Raw genomic sequence first — 20,057 nt, 5'->3', positions numbered from 1 at the left:
TTATAGAACATAAAACTTTTATAGCTTCAAAACATAAAAGGGAGGGGGTGTTCTATTTAAGCTTCTGCAGCTGGGGCCCTAAATTTTGGAAGATAACGCTCACAGCAGATCTCTTTTCATTTTCTTCTTCTTTTTTGGCCAAATTTTAATATTGTGAAAACAGTATGAACCGGGCAAATTAGCAAGAGCTGTGAAAGCCCCTCCACATGTGACATTTGCTTCCGTCCCTGATTTTTTAACAAACTTATTACACTAATATTTTGTCCCTGCACCTAGTGACGCCAACCTCCTTTCCTATTACCCAATAACATGACAATCATACATGATAAATGATACAGTGAGGGATGCACACCACATTTTAATGTCATTCTCCCAAAGGTGACAGGCTAATGCATGCTTGTCAAATATATAGGCACACTGAGTTTTTTGGGGCCTACAGTTCCTCCTCCTAACATTCCCTTAGTCGGCAGCTGCTTTTTATACCCATGTCTGATGAAGCACAGTCAGCTAAGATCATTTCCATTAAAGTAGGCCAATTGTTCATCTGCTTTCAGAAGATCCAGAAGAACGCATCCAACAGAGGATTCTTTCCTCTATACCTTTGGCCCTGCTGAGTTCATTCTGTTTGCTTTCCATCAGGACATCAGAGTCTCCAAGGTTCAGGCCCATTCCTCTTAGTATGATCCCCACACAACAGTAGTACTTTTACACATCACTCCTGTGAGGAACTGGTGTTGGGTAAGTCAGATGTGCATGACCAAACTGGCACACCCAACATTAGATCTGGGAATGTCTTCTTCATTACAATAGTTTTGTGGAGGAAAATGTTAACAGCTAGAAGAGAAAACTTTTGCAAGCCTTTTTGTACTGATCCCACAGGACCAATTCAGGAATGACCTTTGTTCACTCACTTACAAGTTGATGCAGCATCCACTTTGGTCCTTTACAAGTTCCAAGGCACTAAAGAGTTCAGAGGTTTCACAGGTTGCCCTGTGTTCCAAAGCACGGGATCTCTCAGGTAGAAGGGTGGTTTAAAAAGGTAGTAAGTAACAACAACAATAATAACTTGCCCATTTGCCCCCTAGGCAGCTAGTTTGCAGTGAACGAGCTTTCAAAAGGAAATCATTACAAAAGATGGTAAACACAACAACATTAGTAAACATAACAAACCATGATTTGTTAGTTTCATCCATATTAACTTCTACATGTCAACAGTAACTGGAGGAAGCTCACTGTGGTAAAGCAAGCAATATCATTCATCACAGAACATGGAGGCTGGTTTTTATTTTTAATGGGAATGCTCATTCAAGTCATTCTTGTAATGAACATAAAAGTGCAGAAGGTGTTATAGCTAAGTTTGATGGCGATTGTCATGGGGTATGTGTTCAACAAAAGGACCAAGGTAGTCACAAACTCCATGCAGCTGTGCTCCATTAAGCATCTGCCTATTCTGGCACAGCTGTCACATGACTTAATTCCTCCACTGCTAGGCCTATGGCATAGGGACCATAAACTTTATGAAGACACACAAACTGCATTTTAACTACTTCATATAAAGTGGTACACCTGGAGAGGAATGACACAGGGAGGCCACATCTTAAAACAGATGGGAAAAGAGACTCTGTGTAAAGGGACAAAAGAAAAGAACTTAGAAATGGGCTAGAAGCTTTTTTTGCTTATGAAAGAGAAGAGAGTGATATTTATCTGAACTAGTCCAGTAGGATGGAAGCACATATACAACAATGTTTGTGGAAATGAAGTTTCACAGACATCCTTTACTTAAAAACAGATGTCTTTAGCTGGTGTAGCATTATGATGATGAGTGCCAGCTAACCAGCTGCCATTTATGTGCTCAATTACAGTTCCCTCACCTGCAATATTGGACAATAATACTGGTCTGCTTCAATGGGCTGTTGTAAGAATTTTTGAGAGAACAAATGTGAAAGCCTGAACTCTTGAAACATGTTATATGGATAGTAATGTTGATTAGATGAATTCGTCTTGCAATCAAATGTTTTATCATGTTAGTCACTGGGAGCTCATTCTATCATTAAGGAGTACTTCAAATTCGGAACTATTTTACTGCAAACTCTACTTGATTAATTTTGCCATACTCAAAAATCTGTCTCCACTCCCATATATTATCTTTCTCCACAATGAAGATGGATGGTATCCAACCATCTTCAATCTCTCTTATGTATCACCCTCCCTTAAGTTGCTCATATATCTTTTAAAAGTATCCTTACAGAAAATTCGTAGCGAGGGATTGTCTCAAAGTCCAGCGGCACTGCAACTCTAATCCGGATATCTGCCTTTCCTTGAATTGACGTTGGAGAGATGATAAAGTGGTTGGAGTTGTTTCCCACCAGGTAAACTTCAAAAACACTGTTGAGCCCCTGAAGAAACAAAAAAAGGCAGTAATATTAAACCTGAATGAGCCTGACTGGTTGGTGTGCAGATAGGGATCACCAACGCTAAACACATCGGAAAAGTCTACCTAAGTCAACAGAAGAAAAGTGAACAGAACATAGCCTGAAGGTAAAATAACATAATGAAGTGTGCAACGAAAAAAAAGAGATGGAATACATTTAAAAAAAAAAAAGGCAAATAAAGATATCTGTAAATATGGAGAATAGGAAGCCAAGGTTTGCTTGCATCTACAAAACTCAAATAGTAGCAGTTTACTCTAGCAGCCACTTCGGCAGTCAAGTACTGGAACATCACTTCCATACTGGAACATAAGAACAGCCCTTCCGGATTAAACCAAAGGGCCCTCTAGTCCAGTTTCCTGTTTTCACAGTGGCCAATTATATGCCTATAAGAAGCCTGCAAACAAGACATGAATGCAACAGCACTTTCCATATTTTTGTTCCCCAGAGGCAAACTGCCTATGATGCAGGAGGTAATATCTAGCTATCATGATTAGTGGCCTTATGCTCTGTGGATTTGCTCAAGTACACCTTTAAAATTGCCCAAGTTGGCAGCCATCGCCATTTTGTGGTAGCAAAACTATGTGCGGTCTGAGTGCCTTTCATTGCACCCCCAGCCCAGCCCAATGCCCATAGATTTCCAGGAAGCCTTGAGCACCATCTTTATTTTGCATTCTTCTTAAATGAATATTTGGGGATCAAAAACACATTCAGTAGAACCTTACATCTTCTTGAAATATTAATTCCAAATGAATTCCTATGAAATCTGTGAGACCACATATGTATTTATTTATTTTTTGCTAAAGAGCACATGGTTGGTGTAAATCTCCCCTTAAGCGGCAGTAGTAGCTATCCTTATCATAATGGAGAGGAGATGAAGCCTCAGCATTAGGACTTGAGCAGAGAAGGGGGCAGCTACAAAAAAAGAAAAAAAGTTTTGTTCCCCCAAAAACTGACACTTCACAATCTCCATGCCAAACGCTGCACTCCTTCCCAGAGCCCAGCCCAGCCCAGCAGAGCACATTACAATAAAGTTGAAAAAACCGCTGGAGCTGAATTTCCAATTTTCCCCCAAATGGAGTCAGTCTTGTTGGAAGGAGGGACCAATTAAATGCACGAAGGGGCACTAATAGCAAAAGCTGGCTGAGCGTGACAGCTGAGAAGCGGGTGACATGGCTAGAGAATCCCCCTTTCCATTTCTGCCTCCCTCCTCCCAACCAAATCCAACAATAAATATCCTAGAATGCAGCGGGAAAGAGCTAAAATAATATTGGTATTTATACAGTAGCCAGAGGTGAGGGTGATACCTCACAGACAGGTTTAAGAAGACCAGGTTCCTATTCCAAAGATCTGGCAACTTGAAGAAGCCAAAAAAGTATCGCATTGAAATCTAAACTGAAAAGTAAACAGTGGTAAATAGGGTTTTGTTCTCCAGGTAGCATGTGCAACATGAAAATAACCAGAATCTGCCGGCTCATGCTTCTGCTTATTGGAGAATGAAAAGGGTTCCCTTTCTTTTTCAAAATACAGGTGGGGAAAATGCCACACTCAGGACCCTCTAAGGGCAGAATTTCAAGATCAAATGTTCCTTTCTTCCATAGTTCTGAGGTGGAAGCTGTCTTCAGTTCTGGAATGAATAAAAGCAATTCATCCCAAACATGGGATTATATTCTCTAATTTGCTAGAAACACCCTTTTGGAAAATGTGATAACCATAGGCTGCACCAAACGAGGCAAATGTATCTATGCAATAGCATATAGTGAACATGTCAACAGATTTCCAAGGTTACTTCCCTGCACACAGACTCAATCAAAGGCCAAGTCCTATCAATTGTACAAGCTGCAGAACCTTTCAAAGACTGAGCTGCAAGAACACTTGAGGGCCTTGTAAATCAGATGAATGAAATATTTACTTTAGTACCACAGAAGTAGAAATCCTGGAACCCCAAAAAAAGAGGAGCAAAAATTGAAACCTCCTAGAAACCTGGGCCATAGAAAGAATGAGGGCTCTCCTAACATTCACGATGTGACATTCTTTCCACCCTAAATGAAGGGGATTTAGAAAGAAGGCAAGACGATCTCCTCAAACCTATTAAATTAAATGCCCCATTTCTGTTTGCACAAATCTTCAGAGAATTTCTCTAACATTTACTGTTTATCGAATAGTCATTCTGCTGTATCTGCAGGAAGGTTCTATGATGTCACACCAAGCACATTTTCCAGTGCATTTTCCCAACACTTTCGAAGCTCCCATTGATGAAAGTGGAAGTTTCCCTGTTCTGGTTTCATGGAGCCATGTGGCCGATTTAAACCTACATTATAACACATGGCTATTTATGACTCGTTGGATGAACAACATCTGTCTCTTTTCTATCTTTATGCTTAATGATCAACAGTTGGCCACTTACGGTCAGAGTTGCTATACCAGGCCTCTGCTGTATATGTACTTCAAACTAATGCAAGTAAAAAAATACAAAATCAGGTTTGTATTTCTTAAAAATCATATGCAAGAAACTTTTACATCTGGTAGGATTCATGCTCCATCACACAACTCACAAATTATTTACATAAACCATGAAAAACTAGAATTTTGTATTGGCCTTTTTTCTGCAGTAATTCTTCAGCCTGCTTGCTTTTTTCTTTATTTACTTATTTTAACGAATTAATATCCCACCCTTCCTCCCAAAGGAGCACAGTGTGGCAAGCAACAAGTGATAAAATAACAAAACTTCTTAAAGAAGATTCCCAGTCTAGGTGCAGACTAGGAAAGATCTCAGCTTAAAAGTCTAGATGGAAGAGGAAGGTCTTCAGTAGGCACCAGAAAGACAACAGAAAAGGCACTTGTATACTATTTAAGGGGATGGAATTCCAAAGGGTAGATACCACAAGGCTATAGGCCTGACACCAGTGTTATGAGGAATGGACCTCCCGACAAGAGGCAAGATCTTTCAGATATTCTGGTCCCAAGTTGTACAGAACTTTATACAGCAAAACCAGCACCATGAATTTAGCCCAGTACCTAATCAGCAGCTTTCAACCATGGGGTGTTGGTGATGTTCTGCCCCAGGGAGCAACTAAGCTGCATTTTGCACCAGCTGCAGCTTCTGGACCAACCTCAAGGGCAGCCCCACAAACACCATGTTGAATTAATCTAACTTGGAGGTTACCAGCATATAGACAAAGTGGTTCCCGTCTAGAAATGGCTTACCAGCTAAAGTCACTTGAGCCTCTAGTAACGAAGATGGATCCAGGAGCGCTTCCAGACTATGAAGCTGCTATTTTAGGGAGAGTGTGACCCCACTCAAAACAGACAAAGCTTATGACCCCTGCAAATTGGCAAACCAGTAAACCTGTTAAGATGAAAAGGTTTCATCACCCCTGAAAAGATCACCTGGAAAATATCCTTTGGAAGCATGCCACAGCAAAATCTCCGTCCATGTGCAATTGTTACGTATGCCATAAAAATAACCGCCTAAATCTGAAGAAGCTCCTGGTAAAGGCTGAAGGGCACAGTGGGACAGTAACCTCATGCAGTGGATGCTGAAGGAGGCCTCAAGGACTTAGAGGAAACAGTCGAGTGTCCCATGTGACCTGCCCCGCATCTCCTAAGCTAGTCTGTGGTCCTCTCAGGTGTGAGGATGAAATAAGATTCTACTGCCAGTTGACTTCTGCACATGGAATGGGAGATGGTCGCAATGCTGTCCTTTGCCTCAGGCAGCAAAATGTCTTGGGCAGCCCTGAAAAACAGTGTTGGCCGGTGCTTGCTGTCTGGAGGTACAACTGCACTGATTCACCAGATAGGTAAGCTGGGTAAAATAAAGGCAGGCAGGATTGGAGAAAGCAGACATGTGCACGCTTGGCAAGGAAGTAAGCAGGTACAGGCAGGTTGATAGGACTTTGGTATTTACTTAAGAGACAAATTGCTCAATCTGGGAAGCCGGACTGGAGCCTGAGGTTTTATAAGGCACGGCAAAGCCTCACTGCCTCACTATGTCCTCTGACAACTGCTGAGTAGGCAATTTGCAGTACTTTCTTCTAAACAGCTGCGCTGATGGAGAAGGGCAGAAGCTCCCTCTTCTGGGAAGCTGCCATGGTGGCACAAAGGGCTATACAAAACTAGCACCTTACAGACCCGGTAGGGATTTGTCTGTGTGTCTATTGCAGTTATTAGAGTCTAAGTAATATGTAACTTTTGCATAAGGCGTTGTCACAGGCTCAGCTACAGAAATAAGGTGAGAAAGCCACAGAAATGTCTTCACCACTCTTTAGCTGGGATGGATCTCTCATGTTCCATCATTGCTCTGGGAGCAGGTGCCTTTCATCACGGTAAGCCGCTGTCGATTTTCTTGGACCCCAAGAGGATAATTTTTTTGTTGGGGTGGGGGGAAGGAGGCGTGATAATGTTGAACATCAAAAGAAGCCCCCAGCATGTGCGGAAAGGAGCAGGGTTATTTAATTCCCTTCCAGCTGGGAAAACAGATCAGCCTGTTGATATTTGCCATCCCTAATTACTAACTACTTCAGTGCCTCAGCTTCCCCATGTGAAATCTTGAGAAGTGGAATTCATCTGCCCGTTGGGAGAAGTGCTGTATTTTTCTCTGTTATTTATTTCATCTTTTTTTTATTGTTGATTCTCCCCCATGCTGCTTTCTTTGCTCCTAGTTTACCGAAGCCTTTGAACCCCCTGCAGATGGCTGAGAGCAAATCTGAATATTCAAATTGTTATCAGCTGCCCACCAGAAGGGACTGGCTTAGCCTGGATCACAACTATCTCCCCCTGTCACACACTGGCCTACAGGAAAAGGTGGGGAGATTCTGGAAGATTTTCCATATTGTTTTATAACGAAAGGACTGGCCACCCAACAGAGACAGACGGGACACACACACACACACACACACACACACAGATCCTGATCCTGGTTCTACCTGGGAAATTATTTGAGGCATACGAAATGAAGAGCAAGAGAAAATAAAAAGGCAGAATCAGTATAAAATGTGTAAAAAACACTTGAAGGGGGATATAGAAAACCTCCCTGTTTCCCCCCACTATGATTCCTACATATTCCCAGACTGGCATTGCTACACTGGGACACTTACCCTCTCGCTCTCTTTTTTCTTTTTGTAAAGCAAAACCAAATAATTGCTATGCACAGTTGCAGGTATAACAGCATCTACACATCACGTTCCCCACTCGATAGCAAATGCAACACTATAAAGTGTTGGGAGATTTGAATCATTGCTGTGCATCACATGCATAATTAGTTTAATTGTGCTGCAACTTGGGCAATTAAACTGCCACTTTTAAAACGAATCCGACAGTGATGATGCAGTTTCCGCTTCCACAGTGGAAATCAGAGGTGCAAGGCATCCCTCCACTTGCAAACAGAATAGATTTCTTAACAACAAGAACAACAACTTTATTATTTGTACCCTGCCCATCTGACTGGGCCACTCTGGGCAACTTCCAGAATGTACAAAAACAGATCTCATTCAGATAGATAGATAGATAGATAGATAGATAGATAGATAGATATCGATTCCATTTAATCTAGGCTTCATCCATATCTGGCTTATAAACTAAGCATGTGAGGCTGTGATTTTACATGCCTTTCTTTCCTATTCTTCTCCTTCAACCAGGCTGCAATACATCTGCCATTCTACAGGACTGCACTTTCGCTCTGTGAAAAGCACAAATGCTTCACTGCTCTTTCTTGTGAGGAAAACAAAGCCAAGGCAGGCAGCAGCCCAATGCCCAGGAACAACCATAAAAATAATAAGCCAAACTTCACAGGCCAACACTTCACAGGAAACCCTACAATAATATATGAACCTGACATACCTGCCCAGGAAAGAACAGTTCTCTTTAAAAGCCAGAAACTCGTCTTGGATTGAAAGCTGCCATTTCGAAACATTTATATTATGGATTTATATTAAGGACTCCAACACAAGTTTCATCTGTGAGGGTGAACTTATAAAAAAAAGTGGGTGTTGCTATAGCTTCAACTCTCTTGTAAGTCACACTCTGTACAGTCACAGCCAGCACTAGCTGCTTCAGGTGGCCACCTCACTCTACCTAATGGTAGGGCTGGAAGATAACAATTCAGTGCACCACCACATATGTTCATTTACCTGTGTGTGGAAGCACAAAGCTCCTCACTTCTCTCCTTGATGAGCATGTGCCATTCTATTTTGGGGAACAGTATGCTCCTCCGTAACTGCTTCACCCCCATTTAATCCTATCTTCTTTGTAACCAGCCCCACCTGCATGGGAATAGATGTGTGTTGAGTTACGAGCCCAAATGACTTGCACATGCGAGAACTAGTGATTGATCTGGGAGGTGGACAGCGGCCTCCCATTCAAGGGAACGATCCAGCTTGCTGCAGCGTATGCACACTTGCACATCATTCAGAGGGAAGAGGGAAGAATGCTTTGCACATGGGCAGCTGTACCCAGTGCTGGTGCCAAGCTATTCTGTGCCTTAGGCAAAGCTAACTACTTGCACACACCCACACCCCTGCCCAAAATGGCTAATTTTAATTTTCAAAAACGAATCTCTTGTAGAAATGATAAAAAAATAAAAATAAAAAATAAAAGTGAAATATTATCAGAAATGTATAAGCTATAATGAAAGCTAATCTATAAAATGGTGCTCCTCAAAGGTAATCACGGCACCTCTCTGAGGACTGTGCCCAAGGCGGCTGCCTAGTTGCCCTAACGATAGCACTGGCCCCAGATGTTCCCATGAAGAGACTGATCATGCCCATTTTTTCTGCAGCCCCGTGAGCAATAATGCCCAGCGTGAGTATGCAGATAGTGATTAATAAATTGAAATTAACCTCAGTAAAAATGTGGTGATAATAAATTCACAAATACCTGCAATAAAGGTTATGATATAAGGTTAAGGATCATGGGCATAGCCGGGGGGGACTGCCCCCCAAATCAAGTAAATCAATAAAAATATTTAACTAGCTGAGGTTCAGCGCCTACTAAAGAAGGCAAGGCCCATCTCCAGCAGAAGGGGAACTCAGCACAGACAGCTAGATGGTGCCCTGGGGTTGTCTGTTGCCAAAGCAACATTTGAGTCTGGTTACGTGGAGCTATCCAAGGTGCTACCTGGAGCTTACGTTTGTGTTGCCAGAACCAGAATTTAGCCCTAAGTTATTCTGACTTGAATAGAAATTGAATTCTGCTTGCTTTGCTTCTCTGGCTGGCCTTGCCAGAACCGGAACTCTTGCCTGGAACACCCTCTCCTTGATCTGGAACCCCACCTGCCTGAGACCACCTGGGACAGAACACTGTCTAATTTTCCATGTGTGGTGTCAGAAAATCTTAAGTGTATAGACTTCCTGTGATTTAACACTCTATTCTTTGATTCATTTAATTGAAGCACAATCAAGTGACCACATACAGAGCTGGGGAAAATAAAAGAAACCATCTTTCTATCTAAAAAAGGTATGTAAGCTAACAAAGAACAGATTAGAAGACCATTTTCGTACACTTCGTTACAGAAGCAGCATTTTAGACTTTGAGATGATTGACTAGTGATTTTCCCACCATTTGTTCAATAACAAAGAAGCTGTGATTAGCTTAAGGACAGTCCCTGTTGTTCAAGAGGAAGACAAGGGAAGTTTTTCAAAGAGCAAGTACTCAGCCTCTGTCACAAATCTATGCAAGTGACTTTGTTGGCAAAGTGAACCACTTTGTTAATATAAGGGTTTCCACAATGAATTATAGACAAAATGCTACCTGTTTCCCTGGCAATGCATTATGCACCATCAGCACGTGAATCTTCTCAGGATGACTGTAAGAACCTTGCTCAGGTGGGTCTGCAGCCAGCCACTTGTGTTCCAGTTCAATGGAATGCAAAACTATAAGTTTGGCCACAGCTTTTTCTTTTACAAAACTGTCTTGGGTATACTTGATGACCACAAGGCTCTTGTGACTATTCTGTTTTTGACATTATGTAGCTGAAATGATTATGTGGCTCAAACTGCTATCTAATATACCAGATTCTTCACTTCAAGGACATGCTGGCATAGCCTGTATGGAGATAACTTTCTCTTGGGTCAAAGGATGACCACGTTTTCCAAGTCGAATATCAAAGATTCAAATGCAGCAAATTTTGGGACCCTAATCAAAGCAGAATTCTCTTTGTTGCTGTTACCACAAAGGTGAGCAGCCACTGCCAGTGATACATGGCTGGGAATCAGCATTAGAGCTGAGCCAAAATATGAAGACAACAAATGTATTTGCCCTACATGGCATATATCTCACACAAAGCATTTTTCCCCACTCACTTGCAAAAGGATATGTACCGTATTTTTCACTCTATAGGACAATCTTTTTCCCCTCCAAAAATTAAGGGGAAATGTGTGTGCATCCTATGGAGCGAATGCAGGCTCCTTGGCTTCAGCGATAGCAACGTGAAGCCTCCGAAGCGCAGAGGGAGCACTCCCTCCACACTCCAGAGGCTTCACGTTGCTTTCGCTGGAGCCTGGACAGTGAGAGGAGTCAGCTTTGGGTTCCTTTTGCTGAAGCCAGGAGAGCAAGACTCTCCTGGCTTCAGCAGAGAGGGAGAGCTGCGCAGCACCCCTTCAGCGAAGTGGGAGGAGAAATGGAAGGGGCTCCATTTCTCCTGCCGCTTCGCTGAAGGGGTGCTGAGCAGAGAGGGGGAGAATATTTTTTTCTTGTTCTCCCTCTCTAAAACACGATGCGTCCTATGGTCGGGTGTGTCCTATAAAGCAAAAAAGTACGGTGTTTCTTTGCCATTTGGCAGCTGGGTGGGGTGCAATGGGAACATGGGGACATTGCTGAGGGAAATAGGGCAGTGCCCCCTCATCCAAACCAAACCAAATCACACTTAGTTGACTATGTGGGGCAGAACACAGACGGCAATGAGCATTCAAGTGATTGTCCAAACCTGCATGTACCATTCAGCATGGGATGATTGGAAACTGAGGCTGACACAGCATCAAAGGATCACCTGAATAGGCTCAACCGCCTTTCACACATCAAATGCATCTAGAGTCCAAGCAAATTCTATCTTCATTGTCTATCCCTCCTTTTTCTTGTGTTGAGATTTTCTCTTGTGCTCAGCTATTCCCTCCCTCCTTCCTGCTTTCCTGAGGCTATCTGCTGAATTCCACACACGCATGCACAGACAGGGATCAATCCGAGGCTGACTCGCCTTCAGCTTATCTCTGCTCCAAATGATTGATTTTCCCTCTTTAAGGGTAATTTGCTGGTGAATTCCATGTATTGCAAAAACCCCTGTGAAATCTAATTCATTCCGATTGGCAGCTAGCACTTTTGGGAAAGAATACTACAGAGTTGTCCATTATTCTTTACGGTTATGATCCATGTAATGCATTTATATTGCATATGTGTGATTTTTAATGCACACACACACACACACACACACACACGGAGATATGCACTCATATATATAAAATAATCTTCATGTCAAGACAGTAATTAAACTGATTATATGATGGAGAGCTCAAAGGCTTGCCACTATTTTGTGACACTTTGTTTGCTCCTAATAAAGATATTGTCCAACTGTGAATTTTGGAGTGGATGGCTGTGATGTAACTTAAATCTTAATACTAACAAACACAGTTTCCATAAATACAATTCTGACTCACCACAGAAATCTCTTTTCCCCAGTCTGAGGAATGTAAAAAATGGGAGAAGGCAAAAGAGGAGAAGTCCATTGGCCCCTCCAGTCTTCCAGAGATGTGCCCTGCCTTGAAATGTACTGGGAAATAGTATGACCATTCATCATTCTGGTTGGGCCTGATGGGAGTAGGAATCCAACAACATATGGGGGTTGCCACAGGCTCTTCACCCCTATATTCAGGCTGTGAAATTTTGGACAAGGGGCCTGATTTCTGGCTTTTCAGTTTGGGACATGATCTTGTTTCTGTAAAGGAAGTCTCATAGCAAATAACACAACTATTTGCATTATAGCAGTCTCATTAAAATTTCCAGTGTACAGAATGATTGGATATGGAATCAAGCCATTGTGGTGCAATGAATGGAGCTCAAATCCCTGTCAAGCTATGATGGAACTCTGCGGGTGCCCTTAAGCGACCACTGTTTCTTAGCCTAATCTACCTCATGGAGGTTTTGCCAGAATAAAATAAAATGACCCCATTTCTGCTGCCCTGTGCTCCACAGTGAAAGGAGAGATATGCATGTCAGCATATTCCTTCCTCTAAGGTATTCAGGCCAGTCGTTCTCTCCCAGGTTAATCTACCTCACAGGGTTAGTGTAATGCTAAAAGGTAAAGGGTTGTTTGTCACAACCCTTACCACCTTGGAGCAAGGAGATTATAATAAACAAATGTATACATCAACATCTCATCACTTGATGGAATATCAATATGGTCATTTACTTATTACATTTTTTTAAAAAAAGCCTACCCTTTCCCCGAGGAGTTAAGCGTTGTGGCAAATGTTTGATTCTACTTACTCTTGCAATAACTCTGTGAGATAGGTTAGCTTTGAATGTGTGTGACTGGCCCAAGATCACCGAGCAAGTTTCAAGACTGAGCAGAAAGTTGAGACCAGATCTCCCTGGTCATTTCCCACAACTTATGTAAAATGCTTCTCATTTAAAATATAAATAACATTTAAGTGTCATCAGCACCAACAGCAAAAAAAGCCAAACTTTTCAACATCACATTGCCCAGTTTTCCTAGCAAATCAACTGGGGACAGGAATGTAATTCTGAACTGCCCACACTTTAACGTGGCAGAGGCAAATTAATTATCCCACTATATGGCTTTGTGACAGGAGACTATAGCTGAACTCTTGTGTTCAGTTATTGGCCATTTCTCTGCCATAAATGTGTCAACACAAGTCATGGGATTCAGAGAATGACAACTTATATGCATGTATATCATGACTAAACTTCAGTATTAATTCATTTCAAAGTTAAAAAATTGTACCTCCATTTTACAGAAAGAAAAAAACATTTCTAAAAGAGCATATTTTGTTTTCCCTAAAGCTGTTGCTAAAAACAACTAAAACTTGTCTTGATCTCAATTGCCTCTCCATATATTTATTTAGTTGCTTTCCCTGGTGAATTGAACAATTCCCCTTCTGCCCTTAAACAAATGAACTAGGCCAGCTCCTGCATGAATGCTGAAATACTATGATAGGTTCTGTCAGATATGTCCCTGTAAATCTGTGTGTCTTAAATTTTTCTCCCTTTCTCTGTCTTACTTATTGGATTGTTCTTCTAAAAAACCACTCCTCTAGCTGTCCACTGAAGGAAACACAACTGTCCACTGAAAAATACAATGCTCTGTGGAAATGACAATGTGAAATGTTCGTTCCTTTCAGAAGCCATCACCTTGGTCTCATCATGGGATAGTTGTTCTCTCCATCTTCTCACTGTCAAAGTTCTGTTGTTGTCTCCCCATAAGTCATGTGGGCCCAAATATGGCACCAACATGTTTCACAACATGATTTTTGTACTCTGCAGCAGCTTTCTTTATATTCATGAAAAGGAGGTTTGTCGCATTCAGGGCTGCTAAAGCACGGCTTTTCCACAATTAGCAAGAAGCAGAATTGAAGCAGAGGTTCCACACAAGAACTCAGTACTATATTACCTACCAACACACTTTCCAGTAGTCAAGATCCTCCTTTGATCTTTACTCACAAGCAAGTCTGATTCGGTGAGGTTCCCAGCAATGTTAACTAACATGTTCCTTCTTGTAGGAACTGTTTAAATAATGGCACCCGAGTCCTTAAATGCTTTGACAGAACTTTGCCTATCCACATTAGACAGGACTGTGTGTGAAAACCATATTGTATTTTATTTTTAATCACCACAATCAGTTCTGGAAGGGTGGAGGAGACATCAGAGAAAACACTGAATGCATCAGGCTGCATGCCACAGCACCCTCAAATCCAGAGAAAGAGGAGACCCTCTAGACTCCAGAACAGCAGGGAAAGTGCCAAAGGGGCGGCAGCAAAATATGATCTTTTCTTTGACGAGGGAATTGTATAATTTTACATTACAGTCGTACCTCTGCTTATATATCCCTCTGGTTATATAAACTTTGGGATATGTAAGCGGCAAACCCAGAAGTATGTTTCCGGGTTTTTGCCATGCGCGCATGCGCAGAAGTGGTAGACCACTTCTGTGCATGTGCAGAAGCGCTTTACCACCACACGTGTGTGTGCAGAGGCGGTCCCTCCAGTTGCAGAAACCTCAGGATCTGACCGGAGCTCCGGAACGTATCCTGTCCGAAACTGGAGGTACCACTGTATATCACATGAAAAGCAAAAGGAGGGAAAACAATATACTTTCTCTCTCTCTCTCTCTCTCTCTCTCACACACACACACACCCAAACACACACACACACACACACACACACACACACACACAGTGTAAATTATCAACTTGAACAGTGGCAGCAATCCATTAATGGGTTAATGGGAGAAGTTTGGTGCACATTTTAATGACAGTTCACCTAATTCATAGTTCTTCAAACAACATACCAACCAAAATTTAGCTATCCTTCGAAACTCACATATGTGATGCAGCTCCCCAACCAAAAACTGTGTACAAAATTTGTACAATTTGTATTAAAAATTATTGAGTTGATCAACATGGTTTTTATTGATTACTCTAATTCTTTGACTGTGTGTGTGTGTGTTTTGTCTTAATCCTAAACAAACAAGGAATGGTGGTACTGTAGTTCTGCATCTCACTTGCAAGACAATTGCCTCCGTTTTACATTTTGAGTGTCTTAGAAATTATTGCTGTTTATATATTAATCATTGCTGAAAAAAATTGCTGGTGGGCTTTAACAGCCAAGCATTTCTATTCCTGAATGGCCAAAAGACCATTTCCCCTCATTACATTCAGGGACCATAAAGAGAGTCGATAGTACCAACGTGTAGTGAAAATATAGTTGCAAACATTGGGTTGGATCTAGACTTCAGTTCCTCCAGCAGGAGCATCTGAAGATGAAGCTCTGCTTAGGGCTCATGGTCCTCGCCTCCCATTGCACCCCACAGCATCACCTCTAACACTTTCAGAACAGTATGAGGAGGTGATGATGTGGGTTGAGGAGGGAGTGAAAAACTGGCCAAGAGAAAAGAAAGTAGCCTCCTCGCTATCTCCGCTAGCAAGTTGGATTAACAGCCTTTCATGAGTAGAAGTCAAAGTCTGTGGTGTAAATCCAAATTCAGCCCGCTGACTCCCTCCCACCCCTACCTATCGGACAGGGCAAGTACTCTCTGCTAGAGCCCTCAATCATTTGCTAAAACAACACAAGAGAAATAAGCACTATCAAAATCAGTTCAAAAAAACTGAAACTATTTTTAAAAGTACACAAAAGCAAATGGGAAATGTGAGAAAAACAGGAAAAAGTAAATCAAACTATTCAGCCTAAATGGGTTTCCGATATGTTAAACATGTTTTCTTGAGATGTAGCACCAACAATAAAGCGGAAGGTAAAATGCTCCTGCACCTTCCGTAAAGGAAAGGTTCATTAGTATTCACTATACCGATATAGTTTCTGTTTTGGTGTGGCGGCTGGGGAGAGGCAGGGATGCTTTTCAGCAGAGTAAATAAATTATTTCAGCAAGATTCTAAAAATGATTCTCATTTTCCCCAAGAGGCCTTTTCAGATGAGTAATCCTGCCATTCTATATGCATGCCCATTGTGAGCGCCTGCGTCATTCCCCCTTTCCAGCATCACAGCTTCACAAGTACTAATATCTATTTATGCCCCTGCTAGGAAGCAGCATCTATATGCTGACTGCAGCGCTTCTTTCAAATTCTTCCTTTCCAAAGCAATTGTCTCAGTTTTACATGTGCGTGGGGTTTGGGGTTTTTTGCAACTCTTGAAAACTACATTTCCCAGATGCTTTGGGGAGGTTCTAAAGCAGCATTTGGTTCCCCAGTAGCATATACTTTGATAAAAGATTCACCGTCTAGCCAAAAGAAAGATTTTCGTAAGCGCTAAGAAGCATAAGGTGGTGACGCCTTAATGTTTTAATTCCTAACTGATCCTTTAAAAATGTAAAGGTACCCCTGACCATTAGGTCCAGTTGCAGACGACTCTGGGGTTGCAGCGCTCATCTCGCTCTATAGGCCGAGGGAGGCGTTGTTTGTCCGCAGACAGCTTCCAGGTCATGTGGCTAGCATGACTAAGCCACTTCTGGAGAACCAGAGCAGAACACGGAAATGTTGTTTACCTTCCCACTGGAGCGGTACCTATTTATCTACTTGAACTTTGATGTGCTTTCGAACTGCTAGGTGGGCAGGAACAGGGACCGAGCAACAGGAGCTCACCCCATCGCGGGGATTCGAACTGCTGGTCTTCTGATCGGCAAGTCCTAGGCTCTGTGGTTTAGACCACACACCCCATCATTTTGATTGTGGGAGGCCATGAGCACCCAATGCTGTGAAAATAATGACTTTGAATATTTTAATATATGAAAATGATTCTTCCCCACCATAAAATATGCAAAGAATGTGAACTTTCTTAAGAGAAAGTGTGCAGGACTGCCACAGAACAAATGCTGATCTGCCATTCTTTTGTAACAAATGAGCGTTCACCATTTTCCTTGCAGCAAAATGTACGTTATTAAAAAACAAAACAAAAATTTCACGATGTTTTATCTGGCTATAGTTAAATAAGTAAAACCACAGGGTAAATTAAATTAACCCTCCAGGAGCAAATACACAGGAAATGTCTGTCATATTTTTTCTAGTAAATACTGGTGGAAGATAGCATATGATACCAAAGCAGAAAAGGTTCTCCTTTTGAGATATCTCCATGAGATTTCAATAGTCCTTTAAAGCAGATATTGTAGATTGTGTCATGGTCATAGAGTTGAATGTAGCACAGGAAATGAGACATGAATTGCATGAGACAAATATGTGGCGTAATTGAAGAGCATAACTCCAGGGCTTTGTGAGGGGGAGAAGTAATGGAATTCCTAAGTGAAATGGCCCATTGCTGTAATAAATACAAGCTATTTTAATGGCTCCAGAGGAAAAGCCCGTGATATTGCAGGCAAGTTGTACTGGGGGAATCCTCAGGCAGTGAAAGATGTGTGTATGTGATAGGGAGAGCACATATGTGAAGGTATTAGGTCCAATCACAGAGAAAACAGTGTTTCTGGGAAGTTCCAAGAAGAGAAATTGGCAGTGAGAAGAAACCCAAAGAACGGAGCCATCTGGAGAGACAGAGATAAGGCTTTACAACCCAATACCTGGAAACAGGTGTAATTGGCCAACTTCCATGTTAATATAAGTGGGACCAAGAAGTGGATCCCACCCATGACATCATACATTCCATTGTGCCCTTACAGCGTTAACATCTGTACAGAGGGGAACTCTGTGTGTGCAGTTGTACACAGGAAGGCTTCCATTGAAAGAATTAAAGTTCCTGGTTCCATGGAAGACTTTATATATATATATACACACACGCACATATGCAGAGGCCTGCTTCCTACAGACATTTACACTGTAGGTGCAGACATCAGGGGAATATCTGGGCTGCTCAGCATGACTCCAATCCTTGTTAGTGACACAAAAGCTACTTACATCTGAAAGAGGCTACTGTCATCATAAAACCCAGGAGCATCACAATGCTGAACAAAAACAGTTGGTGCATTTCTATTGGACCCAAATATTGTGGTATGAAAGAGAAAGGCCACCTCTCTACTTAAGGAAGAGATGACAAATATCTAGTTATGTGCTAGTATTCTTTTCTGTCTCATTCTCCTCACGTAATTTTCTTGGAAATAGTTAATGCTCTACTTTGACAATTCCAAAGTTCTTAGCTAGAGAATGAGGTAATGTCAGTGTGAGCACCACAGATGAAATTCTAAGCTCCTTGGTGTCAGCCAGAATTTCTAATTCTTGTAGATACATTTGAATGTAAATAGCCATTTTATGCATTCAAGATAAAAATGAACCCAAGGAAGAATTCTGATGAAACAACCCAAGCTTTCAATTCCATAGACTGGTGATTGTCACCAGGAAAAGGGGGGGGGATCTCAATTTATAAACACAACTTGAGAAAGGAAGAAATTCATTTGCACAAAAATGGCAACTGTGCTTGCTAGAACTCATCAGCTACATTGTCCTCATCTTACAGAACGAAATAATACTCTATGGGCTGAGAAGATGCAATTTTTGAAAAATACTCAAACTGTTCTCCACATTTCATGGTTATCTTGCACAGTTTGCCCCAGTTAATATTGGCACATTTTGCAATTTGTCTCCTTGCAGTGAAGGATTATTTAGTATTATATAGTTGATTGCAATTAAGATGGCAAATAGTTAAAATGCAGGAATGCAACCTACAGTAGGCAAATAGCATAATAAATTATGGGTTATAACATGGCTGTCCAACTTTAATTAAGGTTTCAGAAAAAATAAATACATAAACACATAAATAACTACCAACAAAACAAAAACAAAAAATAGGATAGATATAAAGCTGGATGGGGCATCCTTTTTCATAAATGTGAAGACTATTTTGTACATATAAACAGCAGAGTTAACACGAATTACATGTGTATTGCTTACCCAAGGTGATGGTACATGTACAGTAAAACTGAACATAGCAAGAAGAATTTTTTCGAGTCACAATTTCAGTCTAACCTACAATGCATTGCACTGGTACCTCAGGTTAAGTACTTAATTCGTTCCAGAGGTCCGTTCTTAACCTGAAGCTGTTCTCAACCTGAAGCACCACTTAGCTAATGAGGCCTCCCGCTGCTGCTGCGCCGCCGGAGCACGATTTCTGTTCTCATCCTGAAGCAAAGTTCTTAACCTGAAGCACTATTTCTGGGTTAGCGGAGTCTGTTTAACCTGAAGCGTATGTAACCTGAAGCGTATGTAACCCGAGGTACCACTGTATACGCCTTTGTAAAATTTGACTGACGTTCAGCCTTAAAAAGCAATGCAATATTTCTAATTTTAACTACCGGTATATGTATGAGCAGTGATGTGAGATGCTGTACATATTCATAGCTAATGAACGATGCCATGGATGTTAGAAAAATATGGACTTTGTGTATTCATCCTTTTAAAAGCTGGTTTTCTACTTATTGTTTCTATGGTCCTTGTAACTTGTTATGTTGATAATACAGATATGGAAGTACTAAGGTGGCTAAAGTGTCCTTATCCAATTCTAATGTAAAATAAAAAGAAACCAATAATACCAGGAACAAACTTAAGAAGGCAGATTTTTTTTCATATTAAAAAAAAATCTCAGTAGAAGAGGCATTTAATCTTGTTTTGTTTCCCCATGTCTTACCTCGTCTTTATCCTGCACTTGGATGAAAAGAGGAAGAGCAAAGCCCACCTGGGCCAGTTCAGGAATAGCCACACTATACTCTGAACTGTTGAACTCAGGGGCGTTGTCATTTATGTCAATGACAAGAATGTTGAAGGTAGTCATCACTGAGGCATTGGAAGGTGTGCGGTCATCGTTTAGTTCTGTCCCCTGTAGGAAGGGAAATTGGAAACACTGTTATTTTGGGATTTTTGCATGTTGTTTATCCAGCGTGTGACTATGTTGAGAACCACACCTTGAAGGATTAAAATAAATAAATACAATCTTATAAACACAGAGAGAAAGAAAA

The 20,057-nt window shown here is 41.4% G+C and overlaps 1 protein-coding gene across 1 annotated transcript in view; it reads right to left on the bottom strand.

Moving 5' to 3' along the window:
- Positions 1-20,057, bottom strand: part of CDH23 (cadherin related 23) — a 406,157-nt gene that overhangs the window by 201,492 nt on the left and 184,608 nt on the right. Inside the window, exons 11-12 of the mRNA XM_083441382.1 lie at positions 19,730-19,918; positions 2,247-2,396 (exon numbers count right to left, since the gene is read on the bottom strand). Of these exons, the coding sequence (XP_083297508.1) occupies positions 2,247-2,396; positions 19,730-19,918 (339 nt within the window). The remainder of the gene's footprint in view (positions 1-2,246; positions 2,397-19,729; positions 19,919-20,057) is intronic.

Source organism: Podarcis tiliguerta (genome assembly GCF_965153285.1).
Source record: "Podarcis tiliguerta genome assembly, chromosome: 5".
Classification (NCBI taxonomy): Eukaryota; Metazoa; Chordata; class Lepidosauria; order Squamata; family Lacertidae; genus Podarcis; species Podarcis tiliguerta.
This window is presented reverse-complemented; position numbering and strand designations above follow the sequence as displayed.